Source organism: Cherax quadricarinatus, chromosome 19 (genome assembly GCF_038502225.1).
Source record: "Cherax quadricarinatus isolate ZL_2023a chromosome 19, ASM3850222v1, whole genome shotgun sequence".
Taxonomy (NCBI): domain Eukaryota; kingdom Metazoa; phylum Arthropoda; class Malacostraca; order Decapoda; family Parastacidae; genus Cherax; species Cherax quadricarinatus.
In genome coordinates, this window is record NC_091310.1 from 38128137 (window position 1) to 38153185 (window position 25049).

The 25049-nt window shown below is 42.7% G+C and overlaps 1 protein-coding gene across 2 annotated transcripts in view; it reads right to left on the reverse strand.

Annotated features, from left to right (window-relative positions):
* Positions 1 to 1630: 1630 nt before the first annotated feature.
* The window catches only part of LOC128688298 (uncharacterized), a 99061-nt gene continuing 75642 nt past the window's right edge, over positions 1631 to 25049 (reverse strand). For both annotated transcript variants that reach the window (XM_070086669.1, XM_070086670.1), the window contains exons 2-7: positions 13919 to 14055; positions 11892 to 12023; positions 8696 to 8875; positions 8302 to 8416; positions 5419 to 5541; positions 1631 to 4964 (exon numbers count right to left, since the gene is read on the reverse strand). In XM_070086669.1, coding sequence (XP_069942770.1) covers positions 3994 to 4964; positions 5419 to 5541; positions 8302 to 8416; positions 8696 to 8875; positions 11892 to 12023; positions 13919 to 14029 — 1632 coding nt within the window. In that variant the 5' untranslated portion in view covers positions 14030 to 14055 and the 3' untranslated portion in view covers positions 1631 to 3993. The remainder of the gene's footprint in view (positions 4965 to 5418; positions 5542 to 8301; positions 8417 to 8695; positions 8876 to 11891; positions 12024 to 13918; positions 14056 to 25049) is intronic.

Genomic DNA, 25049 nt, shown 5'->3' on the forward strand with positions numbered 1-25049 from the left:
AGTGGAACAAACCCCCAAGTACCGTCATAGAAGGTAAGACACATAGGCAACAGTTAGGCAGCTTTATTCCGAAACGTTTCGCCTACACTTTAGGCTTCTTCAGTCGAGTACAAAAGTAGGCAGGAGCAGTAGAGATGTGAAGACGATATAATCATTCCATCACCCTGAAATCGAAGATTTGAGGTTGTCAGTCCCTCAGCCTGGAGGAGTTCTGTTCCATAGTCTGAAACAATCTGAAGGAACAAGCGACAGTGTGGAGACTTATATACTGTGGGAAGGAGACGTGCAGGGTGGTAGTAGAGAGAATGTAGTGTTGCCTAACTGTTGCTCATGTGCCTTACCTACCAACCTGTCGGTATTGTATACCATGTTAATATTCACACAGTCATAGAAACTAAGGCGCTGTGTAGTTTTAAAAATTGGTTGGTTAAATACATGAGTGGGTGTGGGTGGGTGTGAGTTGGGCCTGACTAGCTTGTGCTACAAGGTCGGATGCCGTGATCCTTCTTTAAGTGGATGTGACCTAACCTGATTAGGTGAGTCATTAATTGAAGCCGGGAGGTGACTTCGACCTGCCTCGCATGGGCCAGTAGGCCTGCTGCAGTGTTCATTCTTTCTTATATTTCGGCCCGTGCCGGGGATCGAACCACGGACACTCAGTGTGTGAGCTGCTTTACCAGCCAATTCTGTTGCTCAAATAAGACTTAAATCAGTCTACAGAATCTGTCGCTTCCATGTAGTTCCTTACACAACCTGCTATGGTTAACTCTGTTAAATACCTTATGAAAGTCTGTGGTCACAAAGCCTGTGTGACCTTCCCTATCGACATTAGGAGTCTTAAATATCCAATATTCGTTGATTGGAATCTCTGTATCCTGATTAACTACTTGGTAAGATAAGATTTCGTTAGGATTTTTAACCCCGGAGGGTTAGCTACACAGGATAACCCATGAAAGGCAGTACGTTATCTAGGGACTGTCTTATTTCCATTAGGATCCTAAATCTTGTCCCCCAGGATGCGACACACACCAGTCGAGTAACACCCAGGTACTTACTTACTTGCTAGGTAAACAGGACAATAGGTGTAAGGAAACACGCTCAATATTTCCACCCCTACCGGGAATCGAACCACGGAAATTCAACGGGTTTACCTGGAGAGAGTTCCGGGGATCAACGCCCCCGCGGCCCGGTCTGTGACCAGGCCTCATGGTGGATCAGGGCCTGATCAACCAGGTTGTTACTGCTGGCTGCACGCAGTCCAGCGTACGAACCACAGCCCGACTGGTCGAGGTGAAGCGAGATCTTTGCATACCAGGCCACGGGCCACCATACCAGGCGATGGGCCACCATACTAGACCACGGGCCACCATACTAGACCACCATACCAGGCCACGGGCCACCATACCAGGCCAAGAGCCACCATACCTAGCTACTGGCCAAACACTGCTCCACGATTCTGGATATATCACAATGTACACTAACATGACTGATTGAGAGAGATACTGAGTCATACAGCTCTGTACATACACACACACACACACACACACACACACACACACACACACACACACACACACACACACACACACACACACAAGGTAAAACATACAAAAACGTTTTATTCAAAATATTTTTTATTAGTATCAATAACAATTAGTTGTGTAAGTCAGTGATATACGTAGAGGAGTCCCTGGCTCTCATAGTGAGGGGCGACCACTCACCATACATGTGGTCACTAGTCAACATCATACTGACAGTGAAGCTTATCAACAGACGTTCAATTGCGGTATAAGTTTTTATCATCTTTATATACTTGAGAACATTAACGAAAACTGGACAAAAAAAGTTCCAGCGATGGGTTTAGGTTTCCATTTTCTGTTACTGATGAGGAAGTGAAAGAAAATGACTTTTTGGGTGATGCAGGCTAAACTGCTAAAAATAATAATAATAATAATAATAATAATAATAATAATAATCATAACTAAAAATGAATTGAGTTTCTATTTTGAAAGTATGCAGGGTCAAAAAATATCATCTTTCTTACTTCTTTTTATTTACGTTATTAACAAAGTAAGGTATAAGTACACTATACGGCTAGCATAACGCATTAAATTAGATACTAGAGGCCTCTGGATAGACGGATATGATATACGACCTGAAAAGCAGCCGCTAAGTCACTGTTTGTCTTAGGATGAGACGAAGAAGAATTTTCGGATTAATTCACAGGGTTAGTAACCCAGGATAACCCAAGAGAACCAATCGGTGATTTATTTCCACTGGGTCCCATGGGCCTCTTCCTCAGGATGCGACGCATAACAGTCGACTAACGCCCAAGTATCTACTTACTGCAAGGTGAACAGGAGAAACAGGTGTGTTAGTTGTGTCGTCTGAACGGCTAGTATATTGTATACCTACAGCTCATCCTGTCACCGGTAGCTCAAAAAATCAGGATTACAGAGGTCACAATGGGTCTTTGTCGCTCAGTGGGGAAAAACAGGGGTAATAAAACATGCCCAACGTCTTTACTCACCCTAGGATCGAACCCGGGTATATTAGTTACAAGATTAAGGCACTCTGAGCCACGAGTCAAAGTAGACATTTGCAGATCTCTAAGCATCTTTAAAAGGGAAACAGAAAGTCAGTTTATGCTATAAATAACTTCTAAAAGGAGAAAATTATTGGGAGGCGACGGATGGGTTCTTAACTTATAATTAACACAGTACAAACATTACGGACTGAGCCAACATACTCCCCGCCCTTACATAAACACGCACATACAATCGCTTTCACACACATAAATTAACATACACTCGCAACTAATTTGTAGAGGTCACCTGGGTGCCGTGGATCACCCCGGGGCCGCCACAATGTACACAATAACATTCTCGGGATCGCGGCTGTGTCAACACAACCAAGGAGAATAAACTCCGAGGGAGTCACTTTGGGAATTTTCCTACCAACTTGGCCAGAATCACTGACTGGGCTTGGTGTCGTCACCAGTAGGCAGGGTCACTAACCCCAGCTGTCATGTAGTCAAAAGTGTATCACTATTAGGCTTGGGCAAACTCGAGCAACTCGTTAAGGGAGGGTCATTATCAGTTTATTAACAAAACCCCCTGGGTGGGCGAAACGTTATCGATAATAAAGGTATCCACTGCATCTACTTATGTGTTCTCTGCCAGCTGATACGAAGGCAGCTCTCAAGCCTTAATGTTAGAGAGGAGGCCCTCTCACGGACAGCACCACTACACCCCCACGCTCGGTATTAACGCTTACACCAGTGCATTATCAGCGAAAGTGACTTCTAGAGCCTCGTTCATCTAATGGGAAAGTGTGTTTTGGTCCGAGGGGGATACCTGTTGAGTTTCCCACAGGCAGAAAGATTCATAGCAGTACTCATAGACCTTCCCGGATCCCTAGCCGCCCACACCCCAGTGGCTGGACAGTTGTCATAACGTCATTAATACACAGAACTTGACTGGAGTAATATCTTGTGCTTTTCTTAATTCAGCTTCTGACATGGACTAAATGGGCCCTCAATATACAAGAAACATCATATTAAAATACTGTAAAAATTAGTAAAACTATAAAAATAGGTTTATTCTGAGTATTGAAAGATTATGTCGAAACGATAATTTAGCAAGACCCATTTAGTCGCACGAGAGGAGATTCAGGTAGACTATATACAACACTCGGACTGATGTGATGGCTGCTCGGGGCGCTCATCAAGCTGTGAAGGACCAGGAACAAAAGGCTAGAGATTAATTTAAAATTGTTGCTTTGCCAGCACGTGTCCTAGGTGCTATCACTGCTATGAGGTGATTCGTTCTTTTATTGATCCTTCTCTTGTACTTTACTAATATCTCTCAACAATCAACTTTTATGAAACAGCTACGCGCTGGTCGCATCGTCACGACAGTCCTAGAAGTGGTAGAAGTTGAGAGAGATAGTTATGGTTTGAGCAGTTTTGTCCTGAAATGGTGATATCTCTTATCACTGAGCGTAGCCCGGGAGATGACCCCTTAGGAATTGAACCATGCTGAAGACCTGTTGATGTGAGTGTGGAGCAGCGGGGGACTCTGTTGTGTCTTTCTGCAGCTGTCGGTGGTGGCACATGAAACCGGCCACCAGAACAGAGATAACAGTACACATGGCTAGTAGCACGAATAATGCGGAGAACCCTGGTGCCGGCAAGCAAACTCCGTACACCACGTCCTCACGGTGACCCTTGAAGACGGTGACACGGTCATCCAGCTCAGGGGTGAACTCCAGATCTGCCTCCGAGATGACCTGGTAGTCAGATGAGACACCGATGTTGGAGGCACGGATATGACGCTCTAGAATCACATTGCGGCGTCGACGGCGAAGGTTTCTTGGGCCCCAGGGGAAGTCTTCCTTGAAGTTAGGGAGTTCGATAGTTTCGCTGCCCTGGAGTGGTGTGCCGTCGAGATATATCTGGGCAGACTGCTCGTCAGGAATGATGAGAGGACCTTTGGGTACTTTGTTCTTTATTGCCATAGAGTCGAGGGAAGCATGGCGAGGCCGGGGCTCTTCCGCATCCTTCTTGTCCCCGAAATTAGAGGTGTCGACATTGTTTGGAGGCTCCTGGTATTGGGCAACGGGCTCCGCTGGGGCAGCATATACGTCACTGGGTTGTCTAGCTAGTGTCTGACGGCTGTAGTCCCCAATTGGATTGCCGGCAGTGGGTTTCTGGCAATGGTCTGGGCAGCCAAATCGGCAAATCTCAACCTTGCAGCGCAAGTGGACCGCCATTGAGTCAGGGAATTTGAAGGCGTGGAAGTGAGCATAAGTGAGGACGGTAGCGCGGCCGTCGTTGTTACGAAGTTTCATGAATTTTGAGATCATCTTGGGACGCAGGACGCACCCATACTGGTCGCTCAAGTATATGGGGGAGTTGACGCCGTCTGACGCCTCACATGACGTGACCCGCATATCGAATTCGCCTACAGAGAAAAAGAAAAAACCACTACAAAGACATGATCAATATTGCAAGGTAAAAACTAACACAAGGGGAAAACTAATTCAATATTGTAAGGAACAAGTGCTCAGGTGTAAGATCAAATTATATCCTGCGTGATAAAGTCACATTTTTTACAAAATCAAGTGGCACATTGTAAGTTCCAGAACTTGTGCCGAGTGACAAAGGTGATTAACTAGTACCGAGGTACCAAGGGCAGGAAGTGGAGATATATTATGTAGGTAAGTTAGTTTATGATTACACAATTATATACTGCATCTGAGCCATAAAAAACAGAATCCAAAATTACGTGAATTCTGAAAATAGGAATTAAAGTGATATTTCAGTGTATATACAATGAACAGTATATACCCCATGTCTATGTTATAAGGTGAAGGGGTAGCGGTGTAACAAAGGAGGTACGAGCGTGGCACACCGACCTGCCTGATCATTGATAGCAATAACCATGGTGAGAGTGGAGCCTAGAGGAACGATGCCGGTGATAGGGGAGGCCCAGGGACCCTTCCCGTCCTGGATCTCCATCCAACAGTCCACGTTGTCACCTGTAGAAGGAAGCCTCGGATCAACACTGGTGCACATATCTATTTCGTTATTGGTCCCCCATATGTATCTTGTTCCTCCTCATTCCTCTCTCTCTCTTACAAAATATACAGACACCTGAATTATTTCACACGCACACGCTCATCTAGGTAAATAAATGCATAAACACAAAGACACCCACACGTACGCTCTCACATACATGTATACACATGTACACATATGTACACACACACACATTATATAATATATATATATATATATATATATATATATATATATATATATATATATACATATATATATATATATATATATATATATATATATATATATATATATATATATATATATATATATATATACATGTGTGTGTGTGTGTGTTTATGTATGTATGTATGTGTGTATGTATATTTTCATATATATATATATATATATATATATATATATATATATATATATATATATATATATATATATATATATATATATATATGCAATAAGATCACAGTAAACAGGTGATTTTTAAAATATGCAAAACAACCACTGTGAAAGAGTAGTGAAATTCTTTCACAGTGGTTGTTTTGCTGACTGTGATATTGCATAATTTATCATCTTCAAGCCCACTATAAAAATTAATTACTGGGATATTGTCAGTGTCTTCCTGAGTGAAAACCGAGAGAAAATAATTATTAAGAATAGAACACATTTCATTCTCCTTGTCAGTGAGATGCCCAGAGTTATTTTTAAGGGGACCTATCTTATCTCTAACTTTTGTTTTTTCCAGGTTTATAGAACAAAAGTTAGAGATAAGATAGGTCCCCTTAAAAATAACTCTGGGCATCTCACTGACAAGGAGAATTAAATGTGATCTATTCTTAATAATTATTTTCTCTCGGTTTTCACTCAGGAAGACACTGACAATATCCCAGTAATTAATTTTTATAGTGGGCTTGAAGATGATAAATTATGCAATATCACAGTCACCAGCGAAATGGTTATCAAACAGATAGACCGATTAAAGCAAAATAAATCCCCGGGCCCTGATGAACTTTTTTCAAGGGTTCTTAAAGAGTGTAAAATGGAACTCTGTGAACCTTTAACTAATATCTTTAATTTATCTCTTCAAACAGGTGTAGTGTCTGATATGTGGAAGATGGCTAATGTAATTCCTATTTTTAAAGCAGGAGACAAGTCGTTACCGTCAAATTACCGCCCAATAAGCCTAACCTCAATTGTAGGCAAATTACTAGAGTCAATTATAGCTGATAATATAAGAAGCCATCTAGATAGGCATAATTTGATTAATGATACTCAACACAGTTTCACCAGGAGCCGTTCCTGCCTAACTAATTTATTAACCTTCTTCAGCAAAGCTTTTGAGGCCGTTGATCAGAATAAAGAATTCGATATTGTTTATTTAGATTTTAGTAAGGCTTTTGATAGAGTACCACATCAGAGACTTTTGAAGAAAGTAGCTGCTCATGGCATTGGGGGAAAATGCTGTCATGGATGGAGTCATGGCTCACTAATAGGAAGCAGAGAGTGTGTATAAATGGGGTTAAATCTGAGTGGGGATCTGTAACAAGTGGCGTTCGGCAGGGATCAGTTTTAGGCCCATTGTTGTTTATTATATATATAAACGACCTTGACGAGGAAATTACTAGTGACATAAACAAATTTGCTGATGACACGAAGATAGGTAGGATAATCGATTCAGACGTTGATGTCTCACAACTTCAGGAGGATTTAGACAAACTCAATTTGTGGTCAGAAAAGTGGCAGATGCAGTTCAATGTAGATAAATGTAAAGTTCTAAAGCTCGGAAATGTTCATAACCCTAGCACCTACCAGCTTAATAATGTTGAACTTAGCCGTATAGAATGCGAGAAATATTTGGGGGTTATGGTAAGCAGCAACCTAAAACCAAGACAGCAGTGCCTAAGCGTACGTAATAAGGCAAATAGATTATTGGGATTTATATCAAGAAGTGTAAGCAACAGAAGTCCAGAGGTCATACTGCAGCTTTATACATCATTAGTAAGGCCTCACCTAGATTATGCAGCTCAATTCTAGTCTCCATATTACAGAATGGACATAAATTCGTAAGAAAACATTCAACGTAGAATGACTAAATTAATACATAACATTAGAAATCTTCCTTATGAAGAAAGATTGAAGACACTTAAATTACATTCACTTGTTAGACGAAGAATGAGGGGAGACATGATCGAAGTGTATAAGTGGAAGATGGGTATTAATAAGGGGATATTAGCAAGGTCTTGAGGATATCTCTCCAGGAGAGAACTCGCAGTAATGGTTTCAAATTGGACAAGTTTAGATTTAGAAGGGATGAAGGAAAGTATTGGTTTGGAAATAGGGTAGTTGATGAGTGGAACAGTCTACCTAGTTGGGTTACTGAGGCAAGGACTTTGGGTAGTTTCAAATATAGGTTGGATAAATACATGAGTGAGAGGGGTTGGATTTGAGTTATCAGAGCTTATTTCTTGGGTGGCATTGAAAATAGGGTTGGGCAAACGTTTGATTAGTGGGATGGATTGTAAAGGACTTGCCAAGTATGGGCCAACAGGCCTGCTGCAGTGTTCCTCCTTTCTTATGTTCTTGTTCTTATATATATATATATATATATATATATATATATATATATATATATATATATATATATATATATATATATATATATATATACACACATTATCTGTATATTTTGAGTGTATAATTGTTGTTCTTGTATCGTTGCTCACCTCTGAAGTTGAGTTCGACTACCTCCAGGTCAGCAATCTTCATGGGAGGCTTGCTGGCCGTCTTCTCGTAGTCATTGTACCACTCACACCGTAGACGCTTGGCCTCGTCCCATACCTGTCACACACGTACACCTCACATGTAACACTTGTTTATGCGGAGTAACACGCCTGGTATACAGGTGACATATATTATGTATAGTCTACACTTGTTATTGGATGGGAGTAACTACGGTTAAGGGGAACTGTATTTGTTTCTTTCATATATAATTCCTTGATTTATACATGATAATACATCGACTACTGACATGCAGGTCCCGTGTATTAATACACTGACCTGCAAGTCCAGCGTAGTGATGAACTGACCAGTGAGCACCACCTCTCGGGTCCTACCTACCTCGATGAGGTCAGCGTCGTACTGGATGATGATAGTATTCTCGTAGAACTTGTCACCCATGTCTGGCTTGGTGCCGCAGCTGTTGTAGTATATCTGAAACTCGAAGTGAGTCTTACCGGAGTGTGGACCCGCGTACATGCAGTTTGGCTGGCCATACTGACCCTTGGAGAACACCAGGCCCTGTGGAGAAGTAGGAAGGTCAGTACTGGGTCTTGGAGAATATCAGGCCCTGTGGAGAAGTAGGAAGGTCAGTACTGGGTCTTGGAGAACACCAGGCCCTGTGGAGAAGTTGGAAGGTCAGTACTGGGTCTTGGAGAATATCAGGCCCTGTGGAGAAGTAGGAAGGTCAGTACTGGGTCTTGGAGAACACCAGGCCCTGTGGAGAAGTAGGAAGGTCAGTACTGGGTCTTGGAGAACACCAGGCCCTGTGGAGAAGTTGGAAGGTCAGTACTGGGTCTTGGAGAACACCAGGCCCTGTGGAGAAGTAGGAAGGTCAGTACTGGGTCTTGGAGAACACCAGGTCCTGTGGAGAAGTAGGAAGGTCAGTACTGGGTCTTGGAGAACACTAGGCCCTGTGGAGAAGTAGGAAGGTCAGTACTGGGTCTTGGAGAACACCAGGCCCTGTGGAGAAGTAGGAAGGTCAGTACTGGGTCTTGGAGAACACCAGACCCTGTGGAGAAGTAGGAAGGTCAGTACTGGGTCTTGGAGAACACCAGGCCCTGTGGAGAAGTGGGAAGGTCAGTACTAGGTCTTGGAGAACACCAGGCCCGATGGAGAAGTAGGAAGGTCAGTACTGGGTCTTGGAGAACACCAGGCCGTATGGAGAAGTGGCAAGGTTCAGTGGAACACCCTGAAGAACACCGGTGTGTGAGTGTGTGTGTACAGAGAAGTGATTACTTCTAAGATACACTCTGGGTGTATAGCTTCTAGAATAAAGTCTAACGTAAGTTCGTTGGCGTTATATTTTGTATACAATATTTTGTGTCTGAAGGTTCTTTTTGCGAGAGACGCCAAGAGATGGAGACTCAGCTGTTGTCCAGTGGTACTGGTGTGTGTTAAGATACCGGTGTAGGAACAGCTGCCAGCGTTCAGACACACGCAGGTGGTGGTGGTGGTGGTTGGGGGGGGGGTGACACGTAAGCTGCAGTGGTTTCGATATATGATGGAAGTGGGATGCATAATTGTGTGTGTGTGTGTGTGTGTGTGTGTGTGTGTGTGTGTGTGTGTGTGTGTGTGTTTGTCTGTCTGTACTCACCTATATGTGGTTACAGGGATCGAGTATCAGCTCCTGGCCCCGCTTCACTGCTAGGCTTTCTCGTACTTTTCTTAAGGCTGTGTTTAGATCCTGCCTCTATCATTCCACTGTCCAGGTTGTTTCACTTCGTGACTACCCTAAGGCTGAAGAAATACTTCCTAACATCCATGTGGCTCGTCTGTGTCTTCAATTTCTAGCGCTGCGCCTTCTTGTTCCTGATTCCCGCCTCTCGAACAATGTGCCCTCGTCCACCTTGTCATTTCTTCTCAGTATTTTGTACTTTGTTATCATGTCCTCCCCCTCCCTCCCTAGTCCTCTTGTCCTCCAATGTGGTCAGGTTGAGTTCCCTTAACTTCTCCTCACAGGACATACCCCTTAGCTCCGAGACTAGTCTTGTTGCAAACCTTTTCATTTTCTCCAATTTCTTGAGGTGTTTGACCAGGTGTGGGTTTCATACTGGTACTGTATACTCCAGTAAGGGCCTGAAGTACTCGGTGTACAGTGTGAGGAATGACTCCTTGCTTAGGTTTCTGGAAGTAAATGAGCATTTGCTGCAGCAGTTATTCGGCTGATGCGCTCATCAGGTGATATGCTCAGTACTATGCTCACCTCAAGGTCCTTCTTGGGTGAGGATTGAAGTCTTTGCCTCTCGAGCCCATGGTCTTCTTCGCCCATCTCAAGCCTCACAGCTTTGCACTTGCTGGGATTAAATTCCAGGATCCACTTATGGGACCATCCTGCAGCTTGTGCAGATCCATTTGTCATCTTACCAGATCCTCTCTTGGTTGTATTCTGCTCATTAGTTTCCCAACATCTGCGAACAGTCACATCTATATCCCTTCCGTCATGTCGTTCACGCATACAAGAGTCAGTGAATGTTGATTTGTTTTCAGTGATATTATCTACTTCGTACCACCCTCTCTCTCTCTCTCTCTCTCTCTCTCTCTCTCTCTCTCTCTCTCTCTCTCTCTCTCTCTCTCTCTCTCTCTCTCTCTCTCTCTCTCTCTCTCTCTCTCTCTCTCTCTCTCTCTCTCTCTCTCTCTCACCATATGTTCACCGTGGTTTCTAGCGGTATATTAAGAGCAGTCAAGCCTCGTGCGGCCTGCACCATGAACGTCTGGCTGCTCCGGGAAATACAAACAAATCTGAGGTTCTCTTACATACACAAATAACCTTCAAGTACCTGCCAGAGTTACTGAATAACGGGGCTGGGAAACACAAGCAAGCCAAGCCCGGAGAAGGAATTTAGGACACGGGGCTCCGTGGTGGAACGTTCAGTCCACGGCCGAAATAACCCCTGATACGTTCCTGGGAGAGGGTAAGACATAAAGGCAAATATCCTAATACCTGCTGTCCCTATGCACCTAGTAGCAAATATTTACTTGGTGGTATTAATCAACTGTTATGGGTCATATCCTGGGGAAGAAGGATTAAATATTCTGATGGTGATAAGCCACAATGCTTGACTTCCTTAATTAAATTATACGGGGTTATTAAGCCACCGGAATTAATTATCCGAATAAAGACTTCATCCCTCCCAAACTCCCGGGGTGTCACGGGATTTGGGTGAGGGAGTGGCTGGCGGCCATGATGGTAAATGAGCATCGACATGTGCACTAATATCGAGATTTTTTTTTTAAGGCTCTTTGGTGTTTAATCTAGCAACATTTGCCACACGGAAACTTTCATCTACTAATATAATATATATATATATATATATATATATATATATATATATATATATATATATATATATATATATATATATATATATATATATATATATATATATATATATGAAATATTTAGGCTTATATAACGTTTGCAGAGTGTGTCACACTGTTTATGCAGAAACTGATGGAAGTTGAAGTCCGAGGAAAGGTTTGTAGAAGAGAAGGTGAAACAGAGACAGAAGAGAGAGAGGGGGGGGGGGTTACTGACCTGGAAGGGAGCGGTAAAAGCTAGCTGCACTGTTAGGTAGTCCTTCCCACACATCACCTCCAACTGACTGATGGACACTGGGTTACCGGCTCTCTCAAGGCCGAAGTCTGCTTGGTACTGCGCCCACGACCCCTGCAACACAAAACACGAAGGTGACGAGAACGTGGTGGTAGGAGGGGATTACGTGGGGAGGAGAACTCGCCAAGTTAGTGGAAGACGTATTACAGTGCATAAAACACCTGAAGGGAGAACATCAGAAATGGCTGCAAATATCTGCTGCAGTTCTCTCGACAACTTAAGAGAGGTACAATATGCCTCAATATCCGTGTCCATGTCAGCATCCTTATCTGTGTGTGTACTTACCTGCGTCGTCCTTACCCTGTCCTTACCTGTGTTTTTTCTCATATATGTATATATAAAGAAACCTGGGAAGAAATTAGCAGCGATTAGGTCAGTTCCAGTGGTAAACCGTCAGTTCCAGTGATGAACCGTCAATTCCTGTGGTGAACTGTCAGTTCCAGTGGTGAACCGTCAGTTCCAGTGGTGAAACCGTCAGTTCCAGTGGTGAAACCGTCAGTTCCAGTGGTGAACGACCTTTGTTTACTCGTCGCTCTGTTAACTTGACTTCAGTCCAAGACGGACCAAAACGCAAAGCTCCAGGACGGACCGAAAAGTAATGGTCCAGAAAGGACCGAAATATAATGGTCCTAGGACTGAGCGAAACGTCGTCAAAGGTTTCCTCCTTAAGAGATGTTTCACAGATGTTTCCTTAAGAGATGTTTCACAGCTCAAAAGAAACATCGTTTTATTATTATTATTATTATTATTATTATTATTATTATTATTATTATTATTATTATTATTATTATTATTATTATTATTATTAGCTCGGCGTTAAATCCATGCAGATTGCATCTGTCTATCTGTCCATCACTGAAGATTGCATCTATCTATCCCTGCTGAATAAATCTCTCTATTCCTGAAAACTACATCTGTCTATCCCTGCAGATTGCATCTATCTTGCAGGTGCCACCTACAATTCTCTTAGCAAGGGTGTCACCTGCAATTAGCAAAGGTGCCACCTGCAGTTAGCAAATGTGCCACCTGCAATTAGCAAATGTGTCATCTTCAATTAGCAAAGGTGTAACCTGCAAATTAACAAAGATGACACCTGCATATCTCCATAACAAAGCTGCCATCTGCAAATCCCTTAGCAAAGATGTCACCTGCAACTCTCCTTAGCAAAGGTACCACTCGCAACTCTCCCTAGGAAATGTGCCAACGTCAGTTCTCTAAGCAAGGTGCTACCCCCATTCAACTCATCTCTAAATCTATGCCATTTTCACGTCATAATATAGGTTATATTCCATCCTGCTATCTCTCTCTCTCTCTCTCTTAATAAGAGTTTGTAAGACATTCCTCAAGTGTGAGAAACGTACAACACTCTTCCATTCACCGAGATCGCCAGCATCAATTTACTGGTGTAATCCATCTTGAAGACCGTGTCGTCCAGACGGATGAAGTGGCTGGCGTTCTTGAGGAGAGAGCCGCGCCGCCACCCATCACTCTCACGCTAAAAAACCTCCGGTAATTCAGGCTGGAGGCCAATTTACACGCACGGTGAATGGGTTTATACACGTGGGTTTTTTTTTCTTCTGCTCCCGCACGCCATCATTTCATTATTCACGAAGGCATATATGTCTTTTACGATGATGTTTGAGAGATTGGAGAGAGAAGCGTAACGAGATCAAATATTGGGTTTCTAGGTTGATCGTTCGCGAGTTTCAAATCCGAATCGAGTATCGGATTTGTCAATAACACTCCAAATTGGGTTTAGTCTTTTTATTTTTTGGAGGAGGGAGGGTGCGTTATACAAATTTTGTAAAAGCTACAGTGCAAGGACTTGTGGAGGCTCGATACTCCATCAGTTAACATAGAGAGAGGCGCTATTAGAGGGTATCGAGAGGGTACGTGTACTAGCTGCCTTCCTAGTAAAAGTACCCATGGAAGATCAACTGTGCACTCACCGTAGCCAGCATCAGGAGCAGCAGGAGTAGCAGGGGATGGTGGTGGTGATGGTGGTATAGGTGATGGTGGTGGTGGTGGCGTTGATGGTGGTGAAGGATAAAGCCCACCATGGTCTTCTCACCACACTCTCGTCCTCCTGAAGATGGAGAAACAACAGTGTTATATACTGATAGGGTCGTTATCTGGGGAATGGGAAGAAGAGGAAGGGAAAGATAGTTACCTAGATAGAGCCCTTCACCAATACCATGGACTCACCTACACCCCGTCCCGTCCCGCTCCCTTTATATATACCTGTGCTCTTGGGAGATTCTGAAGAGAAGTTGCAGAGATTGGTGGATGAATTTGGTAGGGTGTGTAAAAGAAGAAAATTAAAGGTGAATACAGGAAAGAGTAAGGTTATGAGGATAACAAAAAGATTAGGTGATGAAAGATTGAATATCAGATTGGAGGGAGAGAGTATGGAGGAGGTGAACGTATTCAGATATTTGGGAGTGGACGTGTCAGCGGATGGGTCTATGAAAGATGAGGTGAATCATAGAATTGATGAGGGAAAAAGAGTGAGTGGTGCACTTAGGAGTCTGTGGAGACAAAGAACTTTGTCCTTGGAGGCAAAGAGGGGAATGTATGAGAGTATAGTTTTACCAACGCTCTTATATGGGTGTGAAGCGTGGGTGATGAATGTTGCAGCGAGGAGAAGGCTGGAGGGAGTGGAGATGTCATGTCTGAGGGCAATGTGTGGTGTGAATATAATGCAGAGAATTCGTAGTTTGGAAGTTAGGAGGAGGTGCGGGATTACCAAAACTGTTGTCCAGAGGGCTGAGGAAGGGTTGTTGAGGTGGTTCGGACATGTAGAGAGAATGGAGCGAAACAGAATGACTTCAAGAGTGTATCAGTCTGTAGTGGAAGGAAGGCGGGGTAGGGGTCGGCCTAGGAAGGGTTGGAGGGAGGGGGTAAAGGAGGTTTTGTGTGCGAGGGGCTTGGACTTCCAGCAGGCATGCATGAGCGTGTTTGATAGGAGTGAATGGAGACAAATGGTTTTTAATACTTGACGTGCTGTTGGAGTGTGAGCAAAGTAACATTTATGAAGGGATTCAGGGAAACCGGCAGGCCGGACTTGAGTCCTGGAGATGGGAAGTACAGTGCCTGCACTCTGAAGGAGGGGTGTTAATGTTGCAGTTTAAAAACTGTAGTGTAAAGCACCCTTCTGGCAAGACAGTGATGGAGTGAATGATGGTGAAAGTTTTTCTTTTTCGGGCCACCCTGCCTTGGTGGGAATCGGCCGGTGTGATAATAAAAAAAAAAAAAAAAAAAAAAAAAAAAAAAAAAAAATATATATATATATATATATATATATATATATATATATATATATATATATATACATAATATATATATATATATATATATATATATATATATATATATATATATATACATAATATTATATATATATATATATATATATATATATATATATATATATATATATATATATATATAGATGTCGTGCCGAATAGGCAGAACTTGCGATCTTGGCTTAAATAGCAAGGCTCATCTTGCCATATAGGACAAGTGAAAATTTGTGTATGCAATAATTTCGCCAAAATCATTCTGACCCTAACGAAAAAAATATATTTCACTGTGTTTGTTTAGTATTAAATTATTGTAAACAAATCTAAAATATATTTAGTTGGGTTAGGCTAAAATAAATTGCGTTTGTTATAATAAGGTTAGGTAAGTTTTCTAAGTTCCTTTTGGTGCAAAATTATAAATTTTTACATCAACATTAATGAAAAAAATATATCTTTAAACGTATAAGAGAAAATTTTAGAAAGGACTTAATTTTGAATGAGTTCTTGCTAATTGACCAGTTTTACATAATCGGCACGACATATATATATATATATATATATATATATATATATATATATATATATATATATATATATATATATATGTGTGTGTGTGTGTGTGTCGTGCCGAATAGGCAGAATTTGCGATCTTGGCTTAAATAGCAACGCTCATCTTGCCATATAGGACAAGTGAAAATTTGTGTATGCAATAATTTCGCCAAAATCATTCTGAACCTAACGAAAAAAATATATTTCATTGTGTTTGTTTAGTACTAAATTACTGTACACGTATTTAAAATATATTTAGTTGGGTTAGGCTAAAATAAATTGCTCTTGTTATAACAAGGTTAGGTAAGTTTTCTAAGATTCTTTTGTTGCAAAATTAAAAATTTTTACATGAACATTAATGAAAAAATTATATCTTTAAACGTATAAGAGAAAATTTCCGAAAGTACTTAATTTTAAATGAGTTCTTGCTAACTGACCAGTTTTACATATTCGGCACGACATATATATATATATATATATATATATATATATATATATATATATATATATATATATATATATATATATATATATATATATATATATATATATATATATATATATATATATATATATATATATATATATATATATATATATATACATGTATATATATACACATAAACAGTAGCAGTGTAATGAGGGTTGTATTTGCAGGCAGAGGCACGTGAGAGGGTAATTACCACCTACATGTATAGTAATCACAGGTAATTACTGCACTCTGCTCTAATGACCACCTTAGCTAGGGCGGAACTTCAGCCACCGGGTAAATGCTCTTGCTAATAAGGGTCATTTAGAGTTGGATTGCGGTGCTTTGTCACCGAACACAAACGTTCAGTTAAGAACCGGAGGTTAAGACTTGCGTTACAAAGCTTTAGTCACAGGCGCCATATATTGTACGTTCCTTAACAAACGTACGAAATATATTTTACGTTCTATAAGAGTTATAGGATATATTTCACGTCTCTTAACATGATGCTTGATAACGGGGGTGTGGGATATATCTCATTATTAATATTATCATAGTTATTATTGTATTCAAAGAGAAGTGGTAAACCCGTAGGTTCATGTATCGCCTGAGGGATGTGAGGTAATTAGGCTTACCACAAGGAAATAATAATATATTTGTATACATTACTGTACACTGACAAGTGCGGCCTAGGACGGCCTAGGATGGGGGGATTGTACACAAAATGCGTGCAAAAGTAATAACTGGGAAGGTACCAGATGCAAGGTTGTGTGGATATTCCTAATAGAACCCATAAAGTAATAGAGTAATAGTATACCGAGTAAAGTCATAGGTTGCTGCAAGGAAGAGTGTTGTCCCACAAGGTACGGTACTCGCCCCACTTTGTTGTCCCACAAGGTACGGTACTCGCCCCACTTTGTTGTCCCACAAGGCACGGTACTCGCCCCACTTTGTTGTCCCACAAGGCACGGTACTCGCCCCACTTTGTTGTCCCACAAGGTACGGTACTCGCCCCAATTTGCTGTCCCACAAGGTACGGTACTCGCCCCACTTTGTTGTCCCACAAGGCACGGTACTCGTCCCACTTTGTTGTCCCACAAGGCACGGTACTCGACCCACTTTGTTGTCCCACAAGGCACGGTACTCGCCCCACTTTGTTGTCCCACAAGGCACGGTACTCGCCCCACTTTGTTGTCCCACAAGGTACGGTATTCGCCCCACTTTGTTGTCCCACAAGGCACGGTACTCGCCCCACATTGTTGTCCCACAAGGTACGGTACTCGCCCCAATTTGCTGTCCCACAAGGCACGGTACTCGCCCCACTTTGTTGTCCCACTAGGCACGGTACTCGCCCCACTTTGTTGTCCCACAAGGTACGGTACTCGCCCCAATTTATTGTCCCACAAGGCGCGGTACTCGCCCCACTTTGCTGTCCCACAATGCACGGTACTCGCCCCACTTTGTTGTCCCACAAGGCACGGTACTCGCCCCACTTTGCTGTCCCACAAGGTACGGTACTCGCCCCACTTTGCTGTCCCACAAGGCACGGTACTCGCCCCACTTTGATGTCCCACAAGGCACGGTACTCGCCCCACTTTGTTGTCCCACAAGGTACGGTACTCGCCCCAATTTATTGTCCCACAAGGCGCGGTACTCGCCCCACTTTGCTGTCCCACAATGCACGGTACTCGCCCCACTTTGTTGTCCCACAAGGAACGGTACTCGCCCCACTTTGCTGTCCCACCAGGTACGGTACTCGCCCCACTTTGCTGTCCCACAAGGCACGGTACTCGTCCCACTTTGTTGTCCCACAAGGTACGGTACTCGCCCCACTTTGCTGTCCCACAAGGCACGGTACTCGCCCCACTTTGTTGTCCCACAAGGCACGGTACTCGCCCCACTTTGCTGTCCCACAAGGCACGGTACTCGCCCCACTTTGCTGTCCCACAAGGTACGGTACTCGCCCCACTTTGCTGTCCCACAAGGCACGGTACTCGCCCCACTTTGTTGTCCCACAAGGCACGGTACTCGCCCCACTTTGCTGTCCCACAAGGTACGGTACTCGCCCCACTTTGCTGTCCCACAAGGCACGGTACTCGCCCCACTTTGCTGTCCCACAAGGCACGGTACTCGCCCCACTTTGCTGTCCCACAATGCACGGTACTCGCCCCACTTTGTTGTCCCACAAGGCACGGTACTCGCCCCACTTTGCTGTCCCACAAGGTACGGTACTCGCCCCACTTTGCTGTCCCACAAGGCACGGTACTCGCCCCACTTTGTTGTCCCACAAGGTACGGTACTCGCCCCACTTTGCTGTCCCACAAGGCACGGTACTCGCCCCACTTTGTTGTCCCACAAGGCACGGTACTCGCCCCACTTTGTTGTCCCACAAGGCACGGTACTCGCCCCACTTTGCTGTCCCACAAGGTACGGTACTCGCCCCACTTTGCTGTCCCACAAGGCACGGTACTCGCCCCACTTTGTTGTCCCACAAGGCACGGTACTCGCCCCACTTTGCTGTCCCACAAGGTACGGTACTCGCCCCACTTTGCTGTCCCACAAGGCACGGTACTCGCCCCACTTTGCTGTCCCACAAGGCACGGTACTCGCCCCACTTTGTTGTCCCACAAGGCACGGTACTCGCCCCACTTTGCTGTCCCACAAGGTACAGTACTCGCCCCACTTTGCTGTCCCACAAGGCACGGTACTCGCCCCACTTTGTTGTCCCACAAGGTACGGTACTCGCCCCGCTTCTCTTCCTCATTCTCATTTCTGACATAAAGACATAAAATCATAACATTGCATCGATCTTCGCAGACAATATTAGAATTTGCCATCAGAGAAGACACATTGAACCTCCAAGCTGGTATGAACCAAGTCTTCCAGTGAGCCATGAACCAAGTCTTCTAGTGAGCCATGAACCAAGTCTTCCAGTGAGCCATGAACCAAGTCTTCCAGTGAGCCATGAACCAAGTCTTCCAGTGAGCCATGAACCAAGTCTTCCAGTGAGCCATGAACCAAGTCTTCCAGTGAGCCATGAACCAAGTCTTCCAGTGAGCCATGAACCAAGTCTTCCAGTGAGCCATGAACCAAGTCTTCCAGTGAGCCATGAACCAAGTCTTCCAGTGAGCCATGAACCAAGTCTTCCAGTGAGCCATGAACCAAGTCTTCCAGTGAGCCATGAACCAAGTCTTCCAGTGAGCCATGAACCAAGTCTTCCAGTGAGCCATGAACCAAGTCTTCCAGTGAGCCATGAACCAAGTCTTCCAGTGAGCCATGAACCAAGTCTTCCAGTGAGCCATGAACCAAGTCTTCCAGTGAGCCATGAACCAAGTCTTCCAGTGAGCCATGAACCAAGTCTTCCAGTGAGCCATGAACCAAGTCTTCCAGTGAGCCATGAACCAAGTCTTCCAGTGAGCCATGAACCAAGTCTTCCAGTGAGCCATGAACCAAGTCTTCCAGTGAGCCATGAACCAAGTCTTCCAGTGAGCCATGAACCAAGTCTTCCAGTGAGCCATGAACCAAGTCTTCCAGTGAGCCATGAACCAAGTTTTCCAGTGAGCCATGAACCAAGTCTTCCAGTGAGCCATGAACCAAGTCTTCCAGTGAGCCATGAACCAAGTCTTCCAGTGAGCCATGAACCAAGTCTTCCAGTGAGCCATGAACCAAGTCTTCCAGTGAGCCATGAACCAAGTCTTCCAGTGAGCCATGAACCAAGTCTTCCAGTGAGCCATGAACCAAGTCTTCCAGTGAGCCATGAACCAAGTCTTCCAGTGAGCCATGAACCAAGTCTTCCAGTGAGCCATGAACCAAGTCTTCCAGTGAGCCATGAACCAAGTCTTCCAGTGAGCCACTGACAAAAATATGATGTTCAGTGAGGACAGTTTTAAGTTTTTTTCGTTACGAATGAATGGAGGAAAAAATAACAAGATGAAACCTAAACCACTCAAGAGAAAGTAAGTCAAATGTGAGAGACATGGGAGAGACAATGTGATAATGTGTTCAAGGAATACAATAATATTATCCTCGCAACTTTAAGAAAAAATAATGCTTTGAATAACGAGAACTTTCCAAACAGCAGATGCCAAGCATGACACTCCTAAGGTCACTTGTTCTCTCTAGGCCGGAATATTGCTGTGTACTAGCGGTCCCCTTCAAGGCAGGTGAAATTGCTGAGCTGGAAAACGTATAGAGAAGCTTCACAGCTCTTATGAAATCAGTCAAGCACGTAAATTACTGGGGCCGCTTGAGGTCCCTCGAACTATCCTCTTTAGAACGTAGATGAGAACGATACATTATAATCTACACCTGGAAGATACTGGAGGGACTGGTCTAAATTCGCATTCTGAAATTATTACTTATGAATACAGTGAGAGAGAACTCAATAAATGTTAAAGGATCACGACTCTTCAACAGCCTTCATGCATAAGGGAATCACCAAGAGATACTTAGCTGCCTTTAAGTGAAAACTCAACAGATTACTCAAAATACTCCCTGATCAGCCGAGTTATGATGCATACGTCGAAATGTGGGCGGCGGGCACTAGCAGCCTGATCGATCAAGTAACAACCAGGAAACACAAATAACCCGCACATAGAAGAGAGAAGCTTACGACGACGTTTCGGTCCGACTTGGACTATTTACAAAGTCACTTTGTAAATGGTCCAAATCGGACCGAAACGTCGTCGTAAACTCCTCTATTCTATGTGCGGGTTATTTATGTATCGTTCCAGTCACAGTATTGTGCCTTTTTTTGTTATTTAACAACCAGGAAGCCTGGTCTGGGACCGGGCAACGGGGCGGTGACGTCCGGAAGCTACTCCAAGTATACAATAAGTTAAGCATAGAATATATTAAATTTAAGAATGTTAGAGATTCAATACTTCAAGAATACTAGACAGTGCAAATGTTAACTAGGCAACATTCACTGTAGTTACGACGATGAACTAGTTATGTCTCCCCATTGAAGTTACTAGCTAGTTGACCTGGTTAGGTCAAGAATTTGCAAGCAGTTAGTACCTATCTCCCCACACCCCAGGTAACCTACTCTCCACTGTTTTTTTCTTTTATGTGTACGTATGTTTATGTATATATACATATATATATATATATATATATATATATATATATATATATATATATATATATATATATATATATATATATATATATATATATATATATATATATATATATGTCGTGCCGAATATGTAAAACTTGCGAACTTGGATTAAATATCAACGCTCATCTTGCCATATAGGACAAGCGAAGATTTGTGTATGCAATAATTTTGCAAAAATCATTCTGAACCTAACGAAAAAAAATATATTTCATTGAGTTTGTTTAGTATTAAATTACTGTAAACAAATCTAAAATATATTTAGTTGGATTAGGCTAAAATAAATTGCGCTTGTTATAATAAGGTTAGGTAAGTTTTCTAAGATTCTTTTGGTGCAAAATTAAAAATTTTTACATTGACATTAATGAAAAAATATATCTTTAAACTTATAAGAGAAAATTTTAGAAAGGACTTAATTTTAAATGAATTCTTGCTAATTGACCAGTTATACCTATTAGGCACTACATATATATGTACATATATATATAATATAATTATATATATATATATATACATATATATATATACATACATATATATATGTATACATATATATATATATATGTCGTCCCGAATAGGCAGAACTTGCGATCTTGGCTTAAATAGCAACGTTCATCTTGCCATATAGGACAAGTGAAAATTTGTGTATGCAATAATTTCGCCAAAATCATTCTGAACCTAACGAAAAAAATATATTTCACTGTGTTTGTTTAGTATTAAATTACTGTCAACAAATCTAAAATATATTTAGTTGGGTTAGGCTAAAATAAATTGCGTTTGTTATAATAAGGTTAGGTAAGTTTTCTAAGATTCTTTTGCTGCAAAATTAAAAATTTTTACATTAACATTAATGAAAAAAATATATCTTTAAACGTATAAGAGAAAATTGTAGAAAGGACTTAATTTTAAATGAGTTCTTGCTAATTGACCAGTTTTACATATTCGGCACGACATATACATATATATATATATATACATATATATATATACATATATATATATATATACATATATATATACATATATATATACATATATATATATATACATATATATATATACATATATATATACATATATATATATATATACATATATATATATACATATATATATATATATACATATATATATACATATATATATATATATATATACATATATATATACATATATATATATATATATAAATATATATATATATATATATATGAAAACTAAATAAGCCTCTGTATACCAGATCGTATCCATAAGTAACACTCCTAGCATCATCCTGCCATTTTCATCTCCCCCACCAGTCATCCACACCCCCCTCCCCCCTCACCAGTGTCTCAACCCTTTCACTAGCGTCCCCCCCCCTCCCCCCCCCTCCCCCCCCCTCCCCCCCCTCCCCCCCTCCCCCCGGTGGCTTCGTATGTGGACCAATAGCGATAATGAAGCCATTATGCCCAATCAGAGGCCGCCACGTCATGGCAGCTTTGCTTTATCATTGGAGAAAACTGTTAGTGTATTTTTCTCAGACTCTCGTGAGAGTCCGTAATAGTTTCTGAAGAAAACTGATACCAGGATATTGATGGAATTTCTATATAATGTGTGTGTGTGTAGTGTTGATGGTAGTGGTGGTGGTAGTAGTAGTAGTGGTGGTAGTAGTAGTAGCCTTGGTAGTGGTAGTTTTCATGCAAATTCGAATTGTTTATATATATATATATATATATATATATATATATATATATATATATATATATATATATATATATATATATATATATATATATATATATATATAATTACTCGGTATTACTAGTGAGAGGACGATACCAAGAGTTTTAACGGTACCTAGACGCAGTTTCAGACCCATGTCGGTACTTGGACACACCTCTAATATACCTGGCAGGTATATTTAAATGTAAAACAACGGCTCAGTAGGCTGTCCTGGAAAAGTGCCTCGTTATGGTGAATTAACTGAAGAAACAGCCTATCTTTTTAATAGGCCTGTGAGGTAATTAGGAAATGTGTGATATAGTGAGGTAATTTGAAAATAACTGTGACCTTATTAGAAACCTATTAAAATGTTGGTAGGGGCTTGTAAGAGCCTCTTAAATCGGAGCGGGTGGAGATAAGTGGTTTTCTTGGCTGGACGTGCTGTTGGAGTGTGAGCAAGGTATCGCTTACGAAGGGATTCGTGGAAACTAGTAGACTGGTTAGTCTGCATTCTGAAGGAAGGATGGGGGATGTTGTAGTCCTGGAGGTGGGTAGTACAGTACCTGCACTCTGAAGGAAGGATGGGGGATGTTGTAGTCCTGGAGGTGGGTAGTACAGTACCTGCACTATGAAGGAAGGATGGGGGATGTTGTAGTCCTGGAGGTGGGTAGTACAGTACCTGCACTATGAAGGAAGGATGGGGGATGTTGCAGTCCTGGAGGTGGGTAGTACAGTACCTGCACTCTGAAGGAAGGATGGGGGATGTTGTAGTCCTGGAGGTGGGTAGTACAGTACCTGCACTCTGAAGGAAGGATGGGGGATGTTGTAGTCCTGGAGGTGGGTAGTACAGTACCTGCACTCTGAAGGAAGGATGGGGGATGTTGTAGTCCTGGAGGTGGGTAGTACAGCAAGAAGATAAGAGATAAGATTTCGTTCGGATTTTTAACCCTGGAGGGTTAGCCACCCAGGATAACCCAAGAAAGTCAGTGCATCATCGAGGGCTGTCTAACTTATTTCCATTGGGGTCCTTAATCTTGTCCCCCAGGATGCGACCCACACTAGTCGACTAACACCCAGGTACCTATTTGCTGCTAGGTGAACAGGACAACAAGTGTAAGGAAACGTGTCGAAATGTTTCCACCCGCCGCGAATCGAACCCGGGCCCTCCGTGTGTGAAGCGGGAGCTTTAGCCACCAGGCCACCGGGCCACCTGCACTATGAAGGAAGGATGGGGGATGTTGTAGTCCTGGAGGTGGGTAGTACAGCACCTGCACTCTGAAGGAAGGTTGGGGGATGTTGTAGTCCTGGAGGTGGGTAGTACAGTACCTGCACTCTGAAGGAAGGATGGGGGATGTTGTAGTCCTGGAGGTGGGTAGTACAGCACCTGCACTCTGAAGGAAGGATGGGGGATGTTGTAGTCCTGGAGGTGGGTAGTACAGCATCTGCACTCTGAAGGAAGGATGGGGGATGTTGTAGTCCTGGAGGTGGGTAGTACAGTACCTGCACTATGAAGGAAGGATGGGGGATGTTGTAGTCCTGGAGGTGGGTAGTACAGTACCTGCACTCTGAAGGAAGGATGGGGGATGTTGTTGTCCTGGAGGTGGGTAGTACAGCACCTGCACTCTGAAGGAAGGATGGGGGATGTTGTAGTCTTGGAGGTGGGTAGTAGAGTACCTGCACTATGAAGGAAGGATGGGGGATGTTGTAGTCCTGGAGGTGGGTAGTACAGTACCTGCACTCTGAAGGAAGGATGGGGGATGTTGTTGTCCTGGAGGTGGGTTGTACAGCTCCTGCACTCTGAAGGAATGATGGGGGATGTTGTAGTCCTGGAGGTGGGTAGTACAGCACCTGCACTCTGAAGGAAGGATGGGGGATGTTGTAGTCCTGGAGGTGGGTAGTACAGCACCTGCACTATGAAGGAAGGATGGGGGATGTTGTAG